The sequence below is a fragment of the Monodon monoceros genome, unplaced genomic scaffold (genome assembly GCF_005190385.1).
Source record: "Monodon monoceros isolate NGI ecotype Baffin Bay Population unplaced genomic scaffold, NGI_Narwhal_1 Super_Scaffold_3, whole genome shotgun sequence".
Lineage (NCBI taxonomy): Eukaryota > Metazoa > Chordata > Mammalia > Artiodactyla > Monodontidae > Monodon > Monodon monoceros.
Window position 1 is genome coordinate 64,307,635 of NW_021703780.1, and position 18,805 is coordinate 64,326,439.

General features: G+C 53.0%; 1 protein-coding gene across 1 annotated transcript in view; it reads left to right on the forward strand.

Moving 5' to 3' along the window:
* BSN (bassoon presynaptic cytomatrix protein) overlaps positions 1-18,805 on the forward strand; it is a 70,482-nt gene that overhangs the window by 28,126 nt on the left and 23,551 nt on the right. The window contains exon 2 of the mRNA XM_029243394.1: positions 5,567-5,975. Within this exon, the coding sequence (XP_029099227.1) occupies positions 5,567-5,975 (409 nt within the window). The remainder of the gene's footprint in view (positions 1-5,566; positions 5,976-18,805) is intronic.

An 18,805-nucleotide genomic window follows, 5' to 3' on the forward strand; every position in this document is an offset into this window, starting at 1 on the left:
CTCACCTGTGAACTGAACCCTTAACTCTCTCAGATAAAAATATCTAGACTTGTCTGAATTGACCCCAAGCTCCGACCCATTTCCTGATGTTCCTTGGATGCCCCCCGAAGACCACCAACTCAGCAAAAACAAACTCAACCTAGTGATTTTGCCATTTCACTCCCCAGCCTCCACCCACCAATTGGCTTCTCTCCCTGGATCCTCCGTCTCAATCAAAAGAACCACTCCTCCCTAGACCCCAGGTCAGAATACCCCTGCTGAGCCTTCCCTCCCTCTTGGTCCCTGGACTATCTTTTGGGCTGTTGCCTTATTCTCACTGTCTCCCTACCTCCACCATCTCCCTGACGCAGAGCTGGAGCACTCCCTTGTTTGAAAAGCTCAGAGGCCCTGCTCCCCTGGCCCTTCCTATTTTAGCTCTGAGCTTCCCAGGTAGTTCTGGTAGTTGGGTGCACACTGTTGCCAGGAGCTGTTCTAGGTGCTGAGAATAGCACTGACTTACACCTTGTCAGGCCTCTGGGCCGTTGCAAGTGCTTTCCCCTCTGCTTCGATTGCCCTTTACCTTGGGGAGAACAGCCCATCCATTAAGACCTGGTTTAGATGTCTCCTAGTCCTCAAAGCCTTGTCAGACTTCTGCCTTCCCTGGACTGTGTGGAGGTGTCTTACAGTGATTTGTTTGCACATCTGTCTCCTCTCTGGACTGGAGGCTCCCAGAAGACTGGATCCCTGTCTGATTCACTTTTTTAAAAAATGTATTTTAGTTAAATATTGAACAGGTATTTATAGAGGATATGAGAACACTGATAAAATATGTGTAAGATGTAAAGGATAGCAATACAACGAACACCTGTGGGCCCACCTTCCTTTATAAGAGACGTAATCCATTCTTACCATCAGTACCTATCACAGGGCCTGGAACTATCATTCCAGGGGTCAGTGAATCTTTGCTAATGACTGAATGCTCGAATGAATGAGTGAATGAATGTGGTTTTCTCTATGTGTCTCTCAGCGTTGCTGGCCAAACTCCAGGGGAATTGGTCATAACAAAGTAACATCACTGCCCTAGCTCAGCCCCGCTCCGTGAGCTCACTGCACTGCCATATGACTTCTTGTTTACTTTGCATCTACACTTATTGAGTGTCCACTCAGTGCCCAGCATGGTGCTGGGCCTGGGCTACAGTGAGAAGCAAAATGTCAGGCCGCTTCTGAGGGAGTTTCCACTTAAACAGCTCTTCAGAAGAAAGAAAAAAGAATCCAAAGAATCCAAATTGCAGCGCTTCCCACCCCTCCATAGCCTCACCGTGCTCCCTCAGAGGTGGTGTGGGACATGGTTAGGGACATGGACTGGTGGCCTTGATATTGGAATCCCAGTGCCACCACTTACAGGTCATAATAGCTTTGCAAGTTCCATAACTTCTATGTGTGGCAGTTTCCTTGTGTATAAAATAGGCAAATTGGATCCTACCGCATGGATTTGCTGAGGCTTAAAGGAGTTAATATGTGACAGGTGCTTGGCAAATGTGGTGCTCATGATGAGGGCCCGATTAGTATCACCATCGCCGTGGTCAAGCGGAGTGTTCTATGTGGTGGGACTGGGGGTGCAGCCCCTGGCCAGAGAGGACTCCGGGTGTTGTTCCTGTCATTCTGTCCTGCGTGAGGTCAGATCCAGCGGAGGGCTGAATGCATACCTGTCACATGCCATGTCTCCTAAGCTCGAACACATTTTGGGGCCACATTTTAATGTTCTGAGTCGTGATGTGACTGCAGTCCATCCATCCAGGAAACATCTTGAGCATCCAGCACGTGCCGGGCGCTGTGCTAGGCTCCGGGGTGCAGCTGTGGAGAAAGTACAGAGGCCCTGCCCGCATAGCGCTGGCAGGCTAATGCAGGGCCCACAGAGTGTGCACAGAAGCAACATACATAGTATATGATGAGTCGGAAGGTGCTCAGTGCCATGGAGAACAAAGAGGCAGGAGGGATGGAAGCTGCATTTTAAATAGGGTGGTCCAGGAAGTGTCTCCAAAACGATGCCACCAGAGCAAAGACTTGAGAGAGCACAAGTGCCAGCAGATGTAAATGCCCAGAGGCAGGAGTGGGCCTGGCGTAAGGGAAGTGGACACAGGGAGAGAGAGATAGTAGGAGATGAGGCTGGAGGGAAAGGGCTCAAATCTCATGGGGCCTCACAGACCATTGTAAAGCCTTTGGCTTTTCCTGTGGGAGGGAAAGGAAGGTTTAAGCAGACAAGGGAAGTGGTTTGATTTATGTACGTAAAGGATTATCCCAGCTGCCGCATGGTGAAGACTGCCACATAGAGGGGCAAGTGGGAGCAACCCAGCTTGTGCAAAAAAAAAAAGAGGGCACAGTGATTGACAGGTGGAGCGAGGAGGCAGAGGAAGTGGCCAGACGCTGAAGCCCACAAGATTTACTGATGATTGACATGGGCTGAGAGAAGGGAGTCAGAGACTCCAAGGGGAAGATGAGGAGGGGCACATTTGTGGGAAGATCGGGGCTCAGCTTGGACACAGAAAATTTGAGGTGCCTGTAAGACATCTCAGTGAAGATGTAGAGTTGGCAGTGAGCCAAGGGAGGAGCTCAGGGGAGGGGTCTGGGCCAGACACACATTTGTAGTTATCAGTGGGGAGTGAGAGTTAAAGCCTTGAGTCTGGGTGGGTCTTGAGCCTCAGGGGTTTGTGTACATTTGTGAAATGCTTGTGTGGACAAAAGCTAAGTCCCTGCAGTGTAGGAAGTGGGGTCCCTGGTTTGGGACACGAGGAAGAACCTGCAGAAGAGCTTGTAAAGGTATGGCCAGGAGGGAGGAGGTCGCCCAGGAGAGGGTGGTGTTCCGGGAGGCCAGTGGAGAGCTTATTTCAGGAGGGATGGAATGCTCAGCGCTTTCAAGTTCCGCTGCTGGTCAGGGGATGATCAGGTGGGAGGAGGAACTGAGAAGCACTGTCAGATTTGATGATGTGGAGGCCACCGGTGACTGTCACCTGAGCGATTTCTGTGGAAGGATGGGCAAAAGCCAGGCTGTATTGGTTGAGAGGAAGGGAGGAGAGGAGCTGGAGGCCGTGAGTGGAGACCACTCTTTCAAGCAGTGTTGTTGTAAAGAGCAGCAGAGAAATGAGGCAGTAGCTGAGGGGGAAAGTGGGCCAAAGTTCTTTTTTCTTTTTCAAGATGGGAGACACATGTTTGTATGGCCATTGAAATCATCCAAATAGAGAGGTAAACATGGACGATGAAGGAGAGGGGAGAATTTGTGAAGGTGAGAAGTGGGCCTTGGGAACAGGAGACAGGCAAACACAGTGGGACAGAAGCCGAGAGGCCTTAAATGTACAAATTCCCCTCCAGTGGCTCCCACTTTCCCTGCGAGATGGTGAGCAAGTTGTCAGTGACAGCAAGGAGAGGGAGGGACATGCTGGCGGCTTGCAGATGAAGGAGAGGTGTGAGGAATCATCCAGGAGACAGGAGAGTGAAGGGCTCATGGGCGTGTATTGTGATTGCCAGGTGTCAACTACAGTCACCGTATGATGTGTGAACACACATCAGGCCTCTGTGCAGGGAGCGTTGCCCTTCCAAGTGCAGACTTTGCTGGATGCAATGGGCATTGTTTGTTTATTCACTGTCACCACAGCTGAGTTGAAAGTTAACTTGAATTTGGATCCCTAAGTGTCACATAAAATGTCCCCAGAAAGACTACACTGTGATGCAACACTGAATTTAAAAAGTCACTGTGTACACGGAAGATCACCTGTCACACCTCACGCAAAACAAACACAGTAGAAATTGCTAAGTTTCTCAAGAGAAACCACTGACCTTGCACAGCCTGAGAAGGGGCTACAGTCTGTTCACATATTATAAAGGGCTCTTCGTAGCTTCTGATTAGCTTTTTAAAAAAAATTTTTTTTAATTTATTTGGCTGTGCCATGTCTTAGTTGCGGCACACAGGATCTTTGTTGCTACATGCGGGATCTAGTTCCCTGACCAGGGATCGAATCCAGGCCCCCTGCATTGGGAGCGTGGAGTCTTAACCACTGGACCACCAGGGAAGCCCGTTTCTGATTGGCTTTCAAGGGCTGCTTTTAAATTCTAGCCCCAAATAATTTAAGTAAAAAATGAAATTATGAATTTAGCCAAGTGGGATTATTTCTTTACAATACCTAGAAATTAGTCTACTGAAAGGCCCTAGAACCCAGGTTCCAGGTGTGGGCCAGAGATGGCTGCAGCCACCACCACACTGGGCCTCACAGCTGGTGGCAAAGGTGGCTCAGAGGGGCTAGACTCAGACTCTGGTTATCCCACTGAAGAAGAAAGTGGCAGGTCTGTGAGACTGGATGGATGGGTGTATTCTGTTGTTGGTTGATGGACATTCAACAGTGTTTCTTTTTCCTGGAAGAGTCTTTATTAGACCAAGGGTGTGTCTCTTCCCCAGCAGTTCCTCAGAAGGGAAGAAGGACTGCAGAGTGTCTTGAAGTGGGCCTCGCCAGGGAAGCTCCTCGTCTCCCCTCTGAAATAGCTTGTCGTAAGGCATCCCACAGTTGGCTCCTGAATTTTTTTGGCAAGCAGATGGTCTTCATATAAAGGCAGCAAACTTAGAATCCCCTCCTGTTAGTCAGACCCTACAAGGACCAGGAACACTGGGGCTGAAGGGGCCAGGCCAGGATGCTCCACAGGCGGCTGTGGCCGGGCCTCTGCAGTGGCTCTCAGCCAGGCTGCCCTGTCGCCTGGGTGCCAGTATCCACCCAAATGAATACAGACTGAAGCAAGTATCGAATTTCAGGGAAGCAATATGAAGCATTGCTTTTGGCTTTTTGTGCTTGACTTTTTTCAAATTGGAAAACTGGCAGAAATGAACTGAAATTGGGTCAAATGAGAAGGAATATAGGGCATTGAGTTTAGCCTGATGGTTTGCCAGTTAATGGAGATGGCATTAACTGGGCATTGGAGTGCCTTCCCACCCTCACCTCCAACTGCCCGGGGTCGGCCTCTGAAGTGGACAAGCCAGGATGTAACAGACCTGCCAGGGAAGTAGCTCTAAACTAGCTGCATGTTGAAATCACTTAGGGAGGAAAAAGATAGTAATGCCAGGGTCCTGTCCCCACAGATTTTGATGTAATTTGTCTGGGGTGCAGTCTGAGAGTCAGAAATTTTAAAATCAGCCTAGGTGTTACTGATGTATAGGTTTAGAGCCTTGGTTTTCAAAGTGTAGTCTGCAGACTATAGTAAAGGCATCACCTTAGAGATTCTTTTCTTTTTTTTTAACAGCTTTATTGGAGTACCTTAGAGATTCTTAAAAGTGCAAACTCCACCCCAGGCCTACTGAATCAGACTCTGCACTTTAGTGGGATGTAAGAGGGGACACTCATGAGCCGATCACATGGCCTGGTGCTGACGGTTCAAGTCAGGGGACACTTGTCAGTCAGCACTCGGCCAGTGGGGGCTGTGATATGCCACTGGGCAGCAGAGGAGGGTGGCAACGGGGCTTGGCAGAGTCACCTAGGTTGGTGGAGACCTCTGCAGGGGACTTCTCTAAGGTATATCTCTAACATCGTCATTTTCAATGTCATTTCAGCGTTTCCAGGAGACTGGACCCCAAGGAGCCCCTGGGTAGCCAGAGAGCAGCTTCCCCAACCCCGAAGCAGCCTTCTGCTCCTGCTCCCAGCCGTGAGAGCCCCCAGGAGACAAGGACACAGGGCCCAGCTGGCCAGGAGGCTGATGGCCCCCGCAGGACGCTGCAGGTAGACAGCAGGACGCAGAGATCAGGGCGGTCCCCCTCTGTGTCACCGGACAGAGGCAGCACCCCCACATCACCCTACTCCGTCCCCCAGATTGCCCCCCTTCCCAGCAGCACGCTGTGTCCCATATGTAAGACCTCGGATCTCACGTCAACCCCCAGCCAGCCAAACTTCAACACCTGCACCCAGTGTCACAACAAGGTCTGCAACCAGTGTGGGTTCAACCCCAACCCTCATCTCACCCAGGTAATCAGCTCTGCGCCGGCTTCCTCCATCCCACCTGCCTTCCCAGGCCTCCCCGGTTCCCCTTTTCACCAGCTCTCTTTTCCTGGTCATTTCCCTTGGCCATCAGCTTCTGTGTCTTCCCAGGGCTTGTATTCTGGCTCCCAGATGTGGTAGCAGAGAAAAAGTCTTGGCCCCAGATGTCCTGAGGGATTCCTGCACCTTCTGAAAGCTTGGGCTCAGTCCTGAGTAGAAGACGCTTTCTTACCTGGTCCAAGTTTGACCTGGAAAAATGGCCTTAGGGAGGGTCAACGACAGTCTTACGGACAACTTTTCCCAGTGGATGCTCATTTGGAGAGGGCCATGAGCAGCTGCAGGGCCCAAAGGGAGGCAAGTCTCCCTGGCCGTTGGCCAGCCTCTCTCCCTGACAGTGGGTCTTGGAGAGGGATGCCAGTGAGGGGAGCAAGGTGTTAAGGGAGACAGGAAACTGCCTCCCACCTGGGCTTCAGGAACCGCCTACCCTGGGCTTCTGTTCCAGTAAGCTGGGGCCTGATGGGGCGGAGCAGCTACCCATCCCAAGAAACAACCTTGGGGTAAAGTAGAGACCCAGACTGGGGGCCAAGCATCCACATGGAGGCAGTGTCCTACACTCATCAAGAGGCCACTGCAAGGCCATTTCCATGAGATTGGCCTGCGTCCCCCAGAGGACCCTGGGTTCCCAGCCCCACCCTTGCTGTGTTGGGATGCTTTGAGTTGCTGTGGGATGCTCAGCCAAGCCCCTGAGCCTCTCTTTGGTGCCATGGAGGCTGGGTGCCCCAATATACTAGCTGGGCTGGGGCCATGCCTTTGAAATGAGTGGGTTTGTCAGCTTCCTCCCTTTCCTCCACGGTAACCCACAGAAGTCTCTGGTAGACCCCCAGGGCTCTGCCCTTGCGCCGGGTGGAGAGTGGTGACTGCATGCCCACAGCTGGGATTATCAGCAGCAGGAGCCGTTTGGACCACATGGGCGGGGGGACGAGTGAGAATAATTGTTCACAGGTCGGGGTCTATTTGTGATATGAGGTGCTGTGGGTGTGGGACGTGTGCTTTACGAGAGGTAAGTGTGAGATTCCAAGGAAGGAGCTGCCGGTGTGGGGAGATGATTCAGTGCGTTTGCAGTCGCTCCTGGAGTGTGGGGGCTTTCTGAGGAGGCGTGTACACTCGTGATTATTACATCTGTGATTAGAAACAACCCATCCCTGCACTGATCAGTTAGGTAAGTGTTGCTCCTCAGTATTTAGAACAGTGTGGTTAAGGCCAGGGAAGCTCACCTGGGTGTTTCTGCTAGTGAGAAGCCAGAAGCACCCAGCCTCACAGGAGCAGGGAGGCTTGGCAGGCAGGGATGAGAGAGGCTGCTGTGGGGATCCCCCTCTTGTGCTGGCCCTGCCTCCCAGGTTTCAGCCTCCAGAGACGCTCACTAGAGCGGCAGGACCCGAACGACTCTGGGTGGGGTAGGCAGAGATCAAGGGAGAGCCGCACACGGTGGCACGTTTCCTTGTGGGCATCTCAGTCCTTCCCACACAACAAACTCCCCCAGCCTAGGACCTTTGGTGAGATGGGAGGGGAACCAGCCTTTGGCTGTGCCTGGAAAAACAGCAGAGTGGGAGGACCTTGGCGACACTCAGTCCATCTGCCTCATTGTGCTGGGAGGAAGCCGGGGCTCAGGGCCAGGAGGAAAGGGGCCTCCAGCTTACTGCAGATTCACAGTGTTTGGTGAAAAGCGGGCCTCCGGACCAGGTCCTTCAAGGCATATACATGCAGGAGCTCCAAGACAGGGCTGTTGCTGGTGGCCTTTCCCAGACTTGCTTTCACTGAACATTAGGGGCTGCTGTTCCATGGCATTCAGTTTGGGAAGTGCTGACCATTCTCCAGCTTCTCGCCTGGTGGATGCCCTTTTCTGCCATGGTCTCCAAGCAGAACCTTTTCTTTTTCACGGTTGGCTTTCAGTGGTGTTCCTGTCAAGGAAGAGAACCCTCGGCCCATTTTCCTGAGGGGCTGGCAGAGCCTAGTTCTTGAGTCAGAGCAGTTGCCCTTTGTCACTTCACTAAAAGCAGGTTCACTTCCCTGGTCATGCTTCCACGTAACGAGAAAGCACATTTGCAAGTTTTGCCCACATACCTGCTGATAGATCCACCTTGGTCAAACCACACCTGTTCTGGCCCTTCTAACATGATGTTCATCAGCGAACAAGGCTGTCTGTGGGGTTGCCCTGGTGTCCTGGGCTGGGATCCTGCCTGGCCTGAGGTTCTGGGCAGCGCAAGGGGTGGGTTCTGAAGTCAGGCTGGTGTAGGTGGCAGGGGCTCAGGCAGAGTGACCTTTTCCAGGAATTTCAGCTCCAACACTCACTTCCTTTTTTGATTACTCACTTCCTTTTTTGACTTCTCACTTCCTAGGAGTAGCCCAGCTAGAGTGGAAAGGGGTGGGGGGACTGCCAGTCCCAGCACAGATGCACTACAGACACTGGCCACTGGGCAGCTTAATTGGGGTCCTGTCTGGGGGTGCGAACTTGTGCCTGAAACTGCTAGTGTGGTAATGCTGAGGTAGCCTGAGCCCTGCATCCTGCCTTGAAGGTCACCGAAGCCTCATCAGGGCATGTGAGCAGGATGCGTTGTTCCTCAGCTTTCCACCACACAAGTGACTTGGAGGGTTTCATGCCTCTCAGACCACTAATGAATCTGCTCTTGGATCTTTGGAAATGAGACCATGGAAAATGAACCTTTTATCGTGTGTGTCACAAGGAGAGAATCAGGGGCTGGTTGGTAACTCAAGTTGCAGCACAGATTAGGAATGTGATAGAACTGTTGTGCTGAATGGCTATGTGAGGACAAAGGAGTAGAAAGGAGGGAAAAGACTGGCACTGCTGGGCCAATGGTCACTGGAACTCAGAGTTTTGGTTTTTCTGTCTCATGGCATCTGTCAGCATCTTATTACTTTAGCTGGGTCAGGTCTGGAGATGAGAATCACATACAGGTCAGCCCCATGTGGCCAGAATAGTGTCTGAGATCTGGAACCACTGCTTTCTGGCCAGTGTACCCAGGGGCTGCTGGATGGGTACCACACTCACACAGATGTGGCACTTGCTGTCCTGCCCGTGCCCAGGTTGGCTGGCTCTCAAGGCTGTGATGCCTTGAGAGGAAGATGCCTGCCCATACGCTTTGCTGGGGGTCTGAGTGCCTGGAGCACATTAAGACTTCATGGAAGTCAGGGAGCAGCTCAGAGCACCCTCTCTTTACAGATGAGGAGACCAAGTCTTCGTTTATTGTGATTCATTTTGGAGCAAGGGAGCTGGGGACCCAGAACCAGTAGCTAGGTCTCCATTTTTACCCCAAGGATTCCCATCCCCATTCTCCTTATTCATAGTCCATTTTTGCTTGGGCTGAGGATGGTTTGTAGCAAGCAGGGCTATCCTGGACACTCTTCGTGGTGGAGGCTGTTTTTTCCTGGAGATCTCCAGCCCTGGTTGCTCAGGGCAGGTAAATAATTTAACCTGTTTGAAACCATGGCAAAAGACTGGGGGTTTCCTTGTGGGGTCAGAACATTTCTCACCACCCACAAAAGACCCTCCCTGTGAGGACACACTGACCAGGAAGCCAGAGGTGTTAGCATTTAAGCCAAGTCACTGCCCAGTGATGGGGAAAAGACAGGAAGACTGTTCTCTTCTCTCCCTGGATGTGGGTTCTTACACAAGTACCTTAAACCTCCCGAATGTTTAAGGAGAAGCAGGGTCCAGGGACCAGCCTCAGTGGCTTTGCCGATGCCCCAAGCCTGCTCCATGCCACATTAGCCCACCTGTCTGCTCTTCGGTAACTCAGCATTCACGCCTGCCACCCCTTTCTCCTCTGGGACAGAGCCACCTGTTCTGATAGCTGTGGGGAGGAAATGGGTGTGGCCATGAGCCAGCTGGGTGGAGGGGGAAGGTAAGGTCGGGGTGGACAGCGGGGTGGGAGTGAGCTCCTGGAGAGGACAAGCGGTGGCTGGGGGCAGGCATGGCCTCTCTGTCAGCCCCCTCAGGGGCCTCCTTGCCCTGTTCAGAGCAGCCCCAGCAGCACATCCTGGCCTGGAACTCCTTCAGTGGAGTCTGTCCTTGTGGTAGCAACAGCATCACAGGAATGAGTGCTGTGCAGAGGCAGGGCTGACTGCACGCCTATGCTTCCCGGTCGGATCAGCAGAATCCTCTCAGAGCAGCACCTAAAGTGAGGCTGTAGCCTGCATGTGGGAGGCCCACCCTCTACCCCTGTGGGTAGCAGCAGAGCTGCCACCTTATCCCCAGCCTTCCAGGTCCAGACAGCCCATGTGCCTTCAACCTCCCTTCCTCTAGTCAGAATTGCTTATAAGCCCCTCTAAGAAAACTACAGAAGAGTGATCATGGTCTTTCTTCGCCCGTTCCAAGGTCTAGACTTTGCTGAGACGAAGCCAAGACCGAGCTACTGTGCCCTCCCCCATTCCCACCCCATTGGCAAGCCTTGGGCTTAGGCACTTACCCGGGTGGGTGGTGTGGAGAAGGGAGGGAGAGATGCAGTGGCCACAAGCCTCTTCCTCTCCCGCCTGCATCCCACTCTTTTCCGGCGAGGGCTGGGCCACCATCTGGCTCGGGGGTGGTGCTGTGAGTGCAGCACAGATCCCTCTGCTGCAGCCACCAGCCTTGCCCCCTTCCCTCTGCTCCCTCCTGGCCACACTGCTGCTCGGGCCACTGAGGAAAGAGGAGCAGGTATTAGAAGGACATGGATCAGCGGTGAGCTGAGGAGAGGCAGAGGTGTCCTCCTCTTTCCTGGGCCCAGCCTTCCCCTCTCCACCTCCAAACAAAGAGGAAGTGGATCTCCAGGTGGCGGGCCCTTTGGGAGGCCTTTCTCCCCTCTGTACATCTAGTCCTTGGGTGGTTCGCCTGGCAGTAGCCACTTTGACCCAGACAATCTCTTGAGTCAGTAGGGAAATGCCCCCCAAGATTCAGCCAGCCTTGGGCAGCCAGCCGTGCTGTCAGTCCCTGCTCCCAGGAACTAGGCCCCTTGGCCACCTTGCTTGGGCCACTACGGGGTGGAGGCCAGAGCCACTGGGGGCAGGCAGAAGAGGTGGCTGTTCAGGAGTGGGAGTTTTTTATAGCTGTGGCCGTCAGGCATGGCACTTAACTTTTAGCTATGGAAGGGGGCTGTAAAGTTATCTAAGTATGAATGTAAAATTAAATCAGAACAGAAAATACGAAATTTTATTCCTAAAACACCTGATTTTGTATGTGAGCGCAAAAGAAAACAGCATGAAAAAGAATGGAGTGAAAAGGGTAGAAAGAGAGAAATAAAGTAGAAGCAGGGAGAAGGGACAAGAAGGGGAGAGGCAAGGGTCCAGAGGCAGGAAGAGGCAGAGGAGGAAAGCTCCATAAAGTAGCCAGTTGCTGACTGGTCACCTGTTGGTTCTGCCGTTTCTACTGTCTGTTAGTTCAAACTTTGGCCTGAGCAGGCCTGCTTGTATCTACTCAGTCAGAGGGTGGCCCTCTCCCTTCCTCTCATCCTTTCTTCCCTCCACAAATGCTTTTTGAGTCCATATATAAGCCAGGAACTGTCCTCAACACTGGAGATTCAGGCAGAGCTGCAGCAGATGTGTTGCTCAGCCTTGGGGAGCCTCCGGGCCAGAGGGAGAGGCAGCTTGTTCACCAGTAACCACACCTGCAAACACACAGCCACACCTGGGGGTCAGGGTTGTGGAGAACCAGGAGGAGGGCTGGTGGGACTTGCTGTGATGCTGTGACAAGACTCTTGGGGACTTCTACAAGGAGGGGAGGTTAGACTGCAGATGTTAGACTGATGCTGGACCAGAGACAGGTGGAGGCAGAGGAGGCCTGAGGGGAAGTACGTGGCCCATGTGAGGGCCGGGGTGCAAGCCAGGTCCAGAGGGCAGGCAGGTCCTGCTGGGGGCTCCAGATGTGATGTCAAGGGTTTTGGATGATGGCAGTGGGAAGGTAATGTATGCATTTAAAAACATCTTTTTGGAAATAGATAATGGTGATGGTTGCACAACATCATATATGTAATTAATGCCACTGAATCTATACTTAAAAATGACTAAAATGGCACATTTTATGTTATGTTTGTTTTACTCCCCTTCATAGATGTATATGTGTACAACAATAGCACACAGACACACACACCCCACACTCTGGCCGCTGTGTGGAGAATAGCCTATAGAGGCAGGCTGGGGCTGGGGTAGAGATGGTCATGGGGTGGAGGGGAACCGTGACAGATTCCTGGTGTATTTTGGAGGCTAAACAGACAGGTTATGGAAATGTAGTGGACATGGGGGTAGGAGATGGAGATGGAGAATTCTTCTGTTTGGGTCGTGTCAAGTTGGAGTTGTCTGTGAGCACCCAAGTGGAGTGCAATAGGGTGACAAATCTAAGACCCTGGCGTGCAGGCAGGTCAGGACTGGAGACCTTGGAGATTCACAGCCATATACTGACATCAGTATACTTCCCACTAAACACTTCAGTAAGCCTCTCATTAGTTAGAGATCAGTATTCAAGGGTTTTTTTTTTTTAAGGTAAAATTTATATAGAATGAAATGTACAAAGCTTAAATGTACCATTCAGTGAGCTTTGACAAAAGCATGCACCTGTGTCACCCAAAGCCCTCCAGTCAAGACAGACAACATCCCCGTCACCACAGAAAGTCCCTTCAGGCCCCATCCCTGTCCATCCTCATCCCTTCTCCAGGGACAACTGCTGCTGTGATTTTTTATCTACCGTAGATGAGTTTTGCCTATTCCAGAACTTCATATAAATGGAATCATACAGAATGCACGCTTTTGTGTAAGTCCTTTCTCAGCACACTGTTTTTTGAGCTTCATCCATGTGGTCAACTCTTGAGAAGCTTGGCTGAGAAGGAGAGGAGAGAGCCTGGACAGTAACTAGGGAAGGTGTGCAGGCAGGAGAGGGTTTCTGAAAAGCAGGAGACAGTGGTGCTGTCTGAGCTCCGAGAGGAAAGCCATGCCTAGGCACGTGGGAGATGGGGCATGATTGAAAGAGTGGAGCCCCCGAAAAGGCAGGTCTAGATCCTGAGTGTGGAGGAGGCATCCTATTATGTGGCTCCCTTTTGAGACACTGGAAGCAGGGCCATCATTTGATCCAGAAGGCAGGGGAAGATGACAGGCAAGGATGGGGATGGAGAAATTGACCCAGCCTTTGTGGAGAAGAGCTAACTGGAGAGATGGAGTGAGTTAACCAGGCAGCTGGGGGGCCTGGGAGAAGCTAGGACATAAGTTAATTTACAGTGGAGCCCCTTTGCCTGGTACCCATTCAGCTGTTCAGGTGTAGGCCTGGAGAAAAAGGTATGCAGTTGGATCTAATTCTGGAGCGGACACAGGTCAAGAGAGCACAGACATTGAGCAGAGTGTGACAGGATCGGCAGACCATAGATTTAGCTGGGTAGGAAGGGATGTGAAAGCAGAGGACCCATGGACGAACAGAAAGTAGAGGCTCGGTGGGGGAGGTCCCCACAAGGCCCCAGGCCCGCTGCAGTGGGGAGGCCTAGGAGATGATCTGGAGGCTGGAGGAGGACAGGCACAGGGGTAGTTTGGGAGGAGAGACAGTTTTGGGCGAGGGTAGGCTTGAGGGTGAGGCTGAGGGATAGAGGTGTTAGGTGGGTTAGCGGGTGGCTGCCATCTGCAGTGACTGTGGGAGTCAGTGCAGTGGAAGCCTGGGAGGCCAGGGCCAAGGACTTCTGAGACTAGAGGCATGATGAGGGGGCCTGGAAGGCAGCAGGAGCCAGGAGGGGAACAGGGTGGAGAAGCCAAAGGCTGAGCTCCGAGGGCCCTAGGGAGTTTAAAGAGAAGGTGAGGCACTGCCACATTCTGAAATCCAGGGAGTGCAGCTTCTCCTAGAGAGATCGTCTGGGGTCCAAGAGGGGTATGGGGATGGGGTGTAGGGGAGTTGGCTCGGTTCTGGACAGGAGATTTTATAGGACACAGTGGACAGGCCTGGGAGGGAGGGGAGGCCGTCTGGGGTAGGATCGGCGGGGAGTTGAGGGATATCGGGAGGTGGAGGAGGATCAGCAAGGGGATGGATTCTCTCCCTTTCATGGAGCTCCAGGCTAGTGAGGACTTCCAGCCCCAAGGAGCAATTGGGTTCAGCCTCCACGACCCAAATCCTGGCCTCAGATGCTGGGCAGATTCCCAGGGTCCCCCTCAGGGTCCTGACCTGATGAGATTGGCACAGGCCTCCCCAGTGGGCCAGGCCTGGCTGATCCAGCTCTGGATCAATTTGCCCTGCTCTATGGGACCCTGTGGTACCCGCCCCTAAACCTGAGGTCAACCAGCTGACAGGCCAAGCAGATTGGTGGCAGACTTGGGGCAGCTAGATGCTGGATGAGGCAGGTGATGTGTCTAATGCTAGGGGCAGTGCGAGGGCACAGGCCCACCCTTCTTCCCAGCACACAGTGGGCTATGTGCCTCCTCCTGTCGAGGCCTGGCGAGTGACTCACAGCCCGGAAGAACATGAGGTCACACTGGACGGTGGGGCCCTCCCAGGAATCTCTAGATTTGGCACCAGCAGGGGAGGCTCATTTATAAGCTGCTCCTGTGATGTTTCAACTTGTACCAAAATGGAAAAAAGAATGAATGCAGCATCAGGCATGATGTCAGTGCAGTGATCTGACACCCTGCATGCCTGCTCTCCCAGGCGGGGCTGGGCTCGGAGGCAAGCCGCTGCTCTCTGCAGGAAGGCAGGCTAAGTGACATCTGCCACCCTCCTTCCTTGCTGGTGGAGACGTGGGAGGGGATGGTGGAAAGAGAACCTGTTACTGCTGGGGGCCCTCAGAGCTTCCTGGTAGCCACGGAGGTGACAGTGCGGCAGGCCCCACCCAGGAGCAGAAGCAAGTTCCCTGGGCAGCATCCTTTGGGGCCAAATATGACATGCAAGGCTGGATCCCACCCTTTGGGGCTGAGATGCAGGGTGGCAGGTGCAGTGCCACCAGTGCCCCTGTGGGAAAGATGTAGAAACCCCTCCCCAAAAGTTTCCCCACTCCCCTTCCTGCCCCAGAGCCCAGTGGAGGGAGCCGCAGGGAGAGGCCACGCAGACGTGTGGTTCACAGAGCCCCCAGCCTGGTCCCAGGCCTCTGGATCCTTGGTGGGCTGCACTGCCTTACTGCCCTTCTGTGATTGACCAGTGCAAGTAAGGGAGCAGCTGAGAAAGGCTCTTCTCGGGGAGAAAGTCCCTTCAGAGCCAGGAACCCACAAGGCCTGCTTATTTGAATCTCTGGCCGGCTCCTGGCAGAGCAGGCACTGGCTCCCTATGGGAAACCATGTTCCTGTAGCTTCTCCTTCCCGCATCTGCGCACCAGCTCTTGGCTGCACACCACACTGAGCCTTCCCATCCCCACTGCTGCTCAGACCCCCACTGGGCTGGGTGCAGGGGCATCTATGCCTCTGAGATGGCTCAATGGGTCCCCTTGCTGGCAAGAAGGATCAGCTTGACCAAAGCTGATGTCAGGCAGAACCATCTACTTCAGAGTAGCCCTGGGAAGTCCCCTTAGCTCCATCTTTGGGTCTTGGGACATGAAGTCTGTGACCTGCCCACCTCCTGGCCATGGGCCAAGGGCTTATGGAGATATTTGATAACAAGACTCTAAGAGAGGTTCCCTGTCACACTGGTAGAAGGCCATGCCCTCTGATTCTGGTGGGCAGCCAGCTAGGAGGGTACCCGGGAGACACAGCCACAGACACTGTGTCCAGCCGAGGAAGACTCTCGCTGTTGTTGGTTCCAGAGCCAGGGGAGCTGCCCCAGGCCTGGCCATGTATACCCAGCCTAGGTGGGCAGGTGGGCTGGTGGTGCACAGCCATCTCCCTCCCTACCCAGTGGACAGCCTCCATCCCCCTAACACAGGGTAAGCACCTTGGAGGAGGGAGGAAGAGGCTGAGGATGAGCCCCTCCCAGCAAGCTTCTGAAGTTCCACAGGGGAGGCAGAGAGGGAAGTCTTGCTGGGTTCAGAGAGATCCCCCAGCCAGCTTTCTCCTTGGGTGGCCTTGTGTGCTGGCCCTATCTGCCTGGGCCTGAGCCTGGGAGGGGTTGGGGGAGGGCACGGTCAAGGCTCCTGCCGTCTGGAAGAGGCTGGATAGAAATAGCTACGCCCATCTGGGATATGAGTCACTGAGGGGCGTTTTAGCTGTTTCTTGGAGAGGTTCTATTTTAGGTGAGACGCCTGTGACAGCCTGGGTGATGGGGGCTGGGTAAGGGAAGGTTCTGGTGGTGAGTGCAGGAGTTTTAGCACAGGCCCTTGTTCAACCCTGTCCAGAACCCAAAGGAGGGTCACCCTGAAGTCCCAGAAGAAAGAGCCTTACCTCTCAGGTTCCTCTTCTTGGGAAGTCCCACCTCAGGGCATGCTGCAGAGATGGGACCTCCAGTGTGGGCTGCGCACCCACCACAGGAACTGAGTTTGTGGCTGCAGTCCTGGGCCAGGACCTAGGCCTCCCCTCAAGAGGGTAATCATCTCCCAGGGTCCCTCTGAGGGTGAGCCAAAACAGCTTGCCCCTGGGAGCTCCCGCTCTTGATGGGAGTGAACCCCCATCACCCTCGCCAAAAATGACTTTTCTAAAGGAGTCTTTGGGCTGAGTCCCCGGGACACAGATTGTTTCCTCTGTAGCTTTCTTTGTCCAAAGGTAGACAAAACTGCCTTGGGTCTTCAAAGCATCTAGATGAGTTAACAGTTCCCGGCTTGGGGGATGGCTTCACTCCCCAGTGTTGCGGCATCACTGTTCTTATGGTTTCTAGAGCCAGGCTTGGTCTTTGAGTTTCGCAGGGGCAACTTCTAGACCCATGACTTGACTTGGGTGAGGCTAAGCAGTCTGCAGAAGAGGCAGACATGCAAAAGGCCACAGGCTGCAACCTGCAGCTCAGGAGCTGGGCAGGGCTGGCAGGGCCAGTCTTGCCAGTAGTGCCACTTCCAAGCTGGGCTACTGTGAGAGCTGGTGGCTAAATCGTACTAGATCTTGGTTTTCTCTACCGTGAAGATAAAATGCAAGAATGCCTGCGAACATGCCCTGTGTGGTGCAGGGTGCCAGGGGGTACTCATCAAAGTGCAGTCTTCTCCCCACTCCTTGGATGCTGCTCTTGGGCTGCTGGGCAAGACAACCAAGCCCAGGCTTCCAAACTGTGGCAAGTCAGCCACAGCGGCAGCAGCACAGCCCTGTGACCTCAAGGCAGAGAGCAGGGCTGGAGGCAACCCTGAGGGTGGGCAGAAGGAACTTTCTGCCCCAGGGACCAGACTGGACCTTTCCCTGGCAACTGGGCCACTGTGGTGCTTTCAAAGACTCTGGCTGCTCAACCACAGATGAGCAGACTTGGCCTCTGCCTTTCTGGTTGAGAAGGAGAAGCCTCTTCATGGGATGCTGAATCTCCATTCTCATGGCTGCAGCCTTGCAAGAGCTATGCCCCTATTAATAGGTTGTCAGGATTAATCCTACAGCAAGCATTTCTGGAGTGATCCCTGCTCTGTGCCACACACTGTGCACTGTCCCAAGACCACCTAAACAAGAGCTCATGGTTGGGGCAAGGATACAGGAGACACCCAAAGGGACAAAGTAGCAGAAGCTTTGGGAAAGAATAAGTACTGTGAAGAGGATAAACTGGTTGATTACCTACAGAGTGCTTCGGAGGTATTTTCTTTCTTTCTTTTTTAAAAAAATATTTATTTATGTATTTATTTATTTGGCTGTGCCGGGTCTTAGTTGCAGCATGCGGGATCTTCGTTGCCACATGCGGGATCTTTAGTTGCGGCATGTGGGCTCTTTAGTTGCAGCATGCAGGATCTAGTTCCCTGACCAGGGATTGAACCCGGGCGTCCTGCACTGGGACCGTGGAGTCTTTACCACTGGACCACTAGAGAAGTCCCAGGTATTTTCGATTGTGTGGCCAGGGAGGGCCCTGTTGGTGAAGTGATACTCGGTTGAGACCTGCATAGCTAGCAGCACCCGGGGGCAGAGGGAAGAGTGAGTGCAAAGGCCCTGGTTACAGAAGAGAGCTCAGAGGACCACTTGGCAGAACAGGAGGTCCGGCGTGTCTGGGGTGAGACAGCAAAGGGGAGAGGGCAGGAAAGGAGGCCAGAGAGAGGCATAGGCTGGGGTAGATCGGGGGCCTCATGGGTCACAGTAAAGAGTTCCCATGGTTAAGTGTGGTGGGAATTCACTAGAGGGGTTTGAGCCTGTAAATGACATTCTCTGATTTGTATGTGGATTTTTGGAGGAAGATGATATTGGCTCACGTAACTGGAAGTCCGAGGGTAGACTTAAGGCAGAGCTGGATCCAGGGAATTGAATAAAGTCATCAGTTTTGCTCGTTCCTCTTTGTCTTACCTCCGCTTCCAACTGTCTCTTGACTTCATCCTTAGTGCCTCTCTGCATGTTGGGCAAGAAGGCTACTGACCACTCCAAGGCTACGTCCTTCTGATGAGTGAGCCTATCTCCTGTTGTTCACTCATCCAGTAACATGGAAGGGCTCTGATTGGCCCTGTTTGCAAGGTCACATGCCCATCCCTGCACCCCTAGCTGCAACCAGTGATTGGCCCAACCTGAGTCATGAGCCTGCTGTCCTAGGGAGGAGTTAATGACAGAGAGAAACTACACGTCCATCATGGGAACAGCAACACATGCCTTGTTTATTCTGGAGGCACAAATTATCCCATTTTCTTTAAAAAAATTTCTCTTCCTTAAGAAAGCAAAAGGTATTTTTATTCTACTTACGTCACTTACATTGCATTACTTTGCCCTCACTTATTTTGCTCTCAAGATTGCTCATTTATATCTTGTCTCCTCAACTAGACTCTAAGCTCCTCTAGGACAGG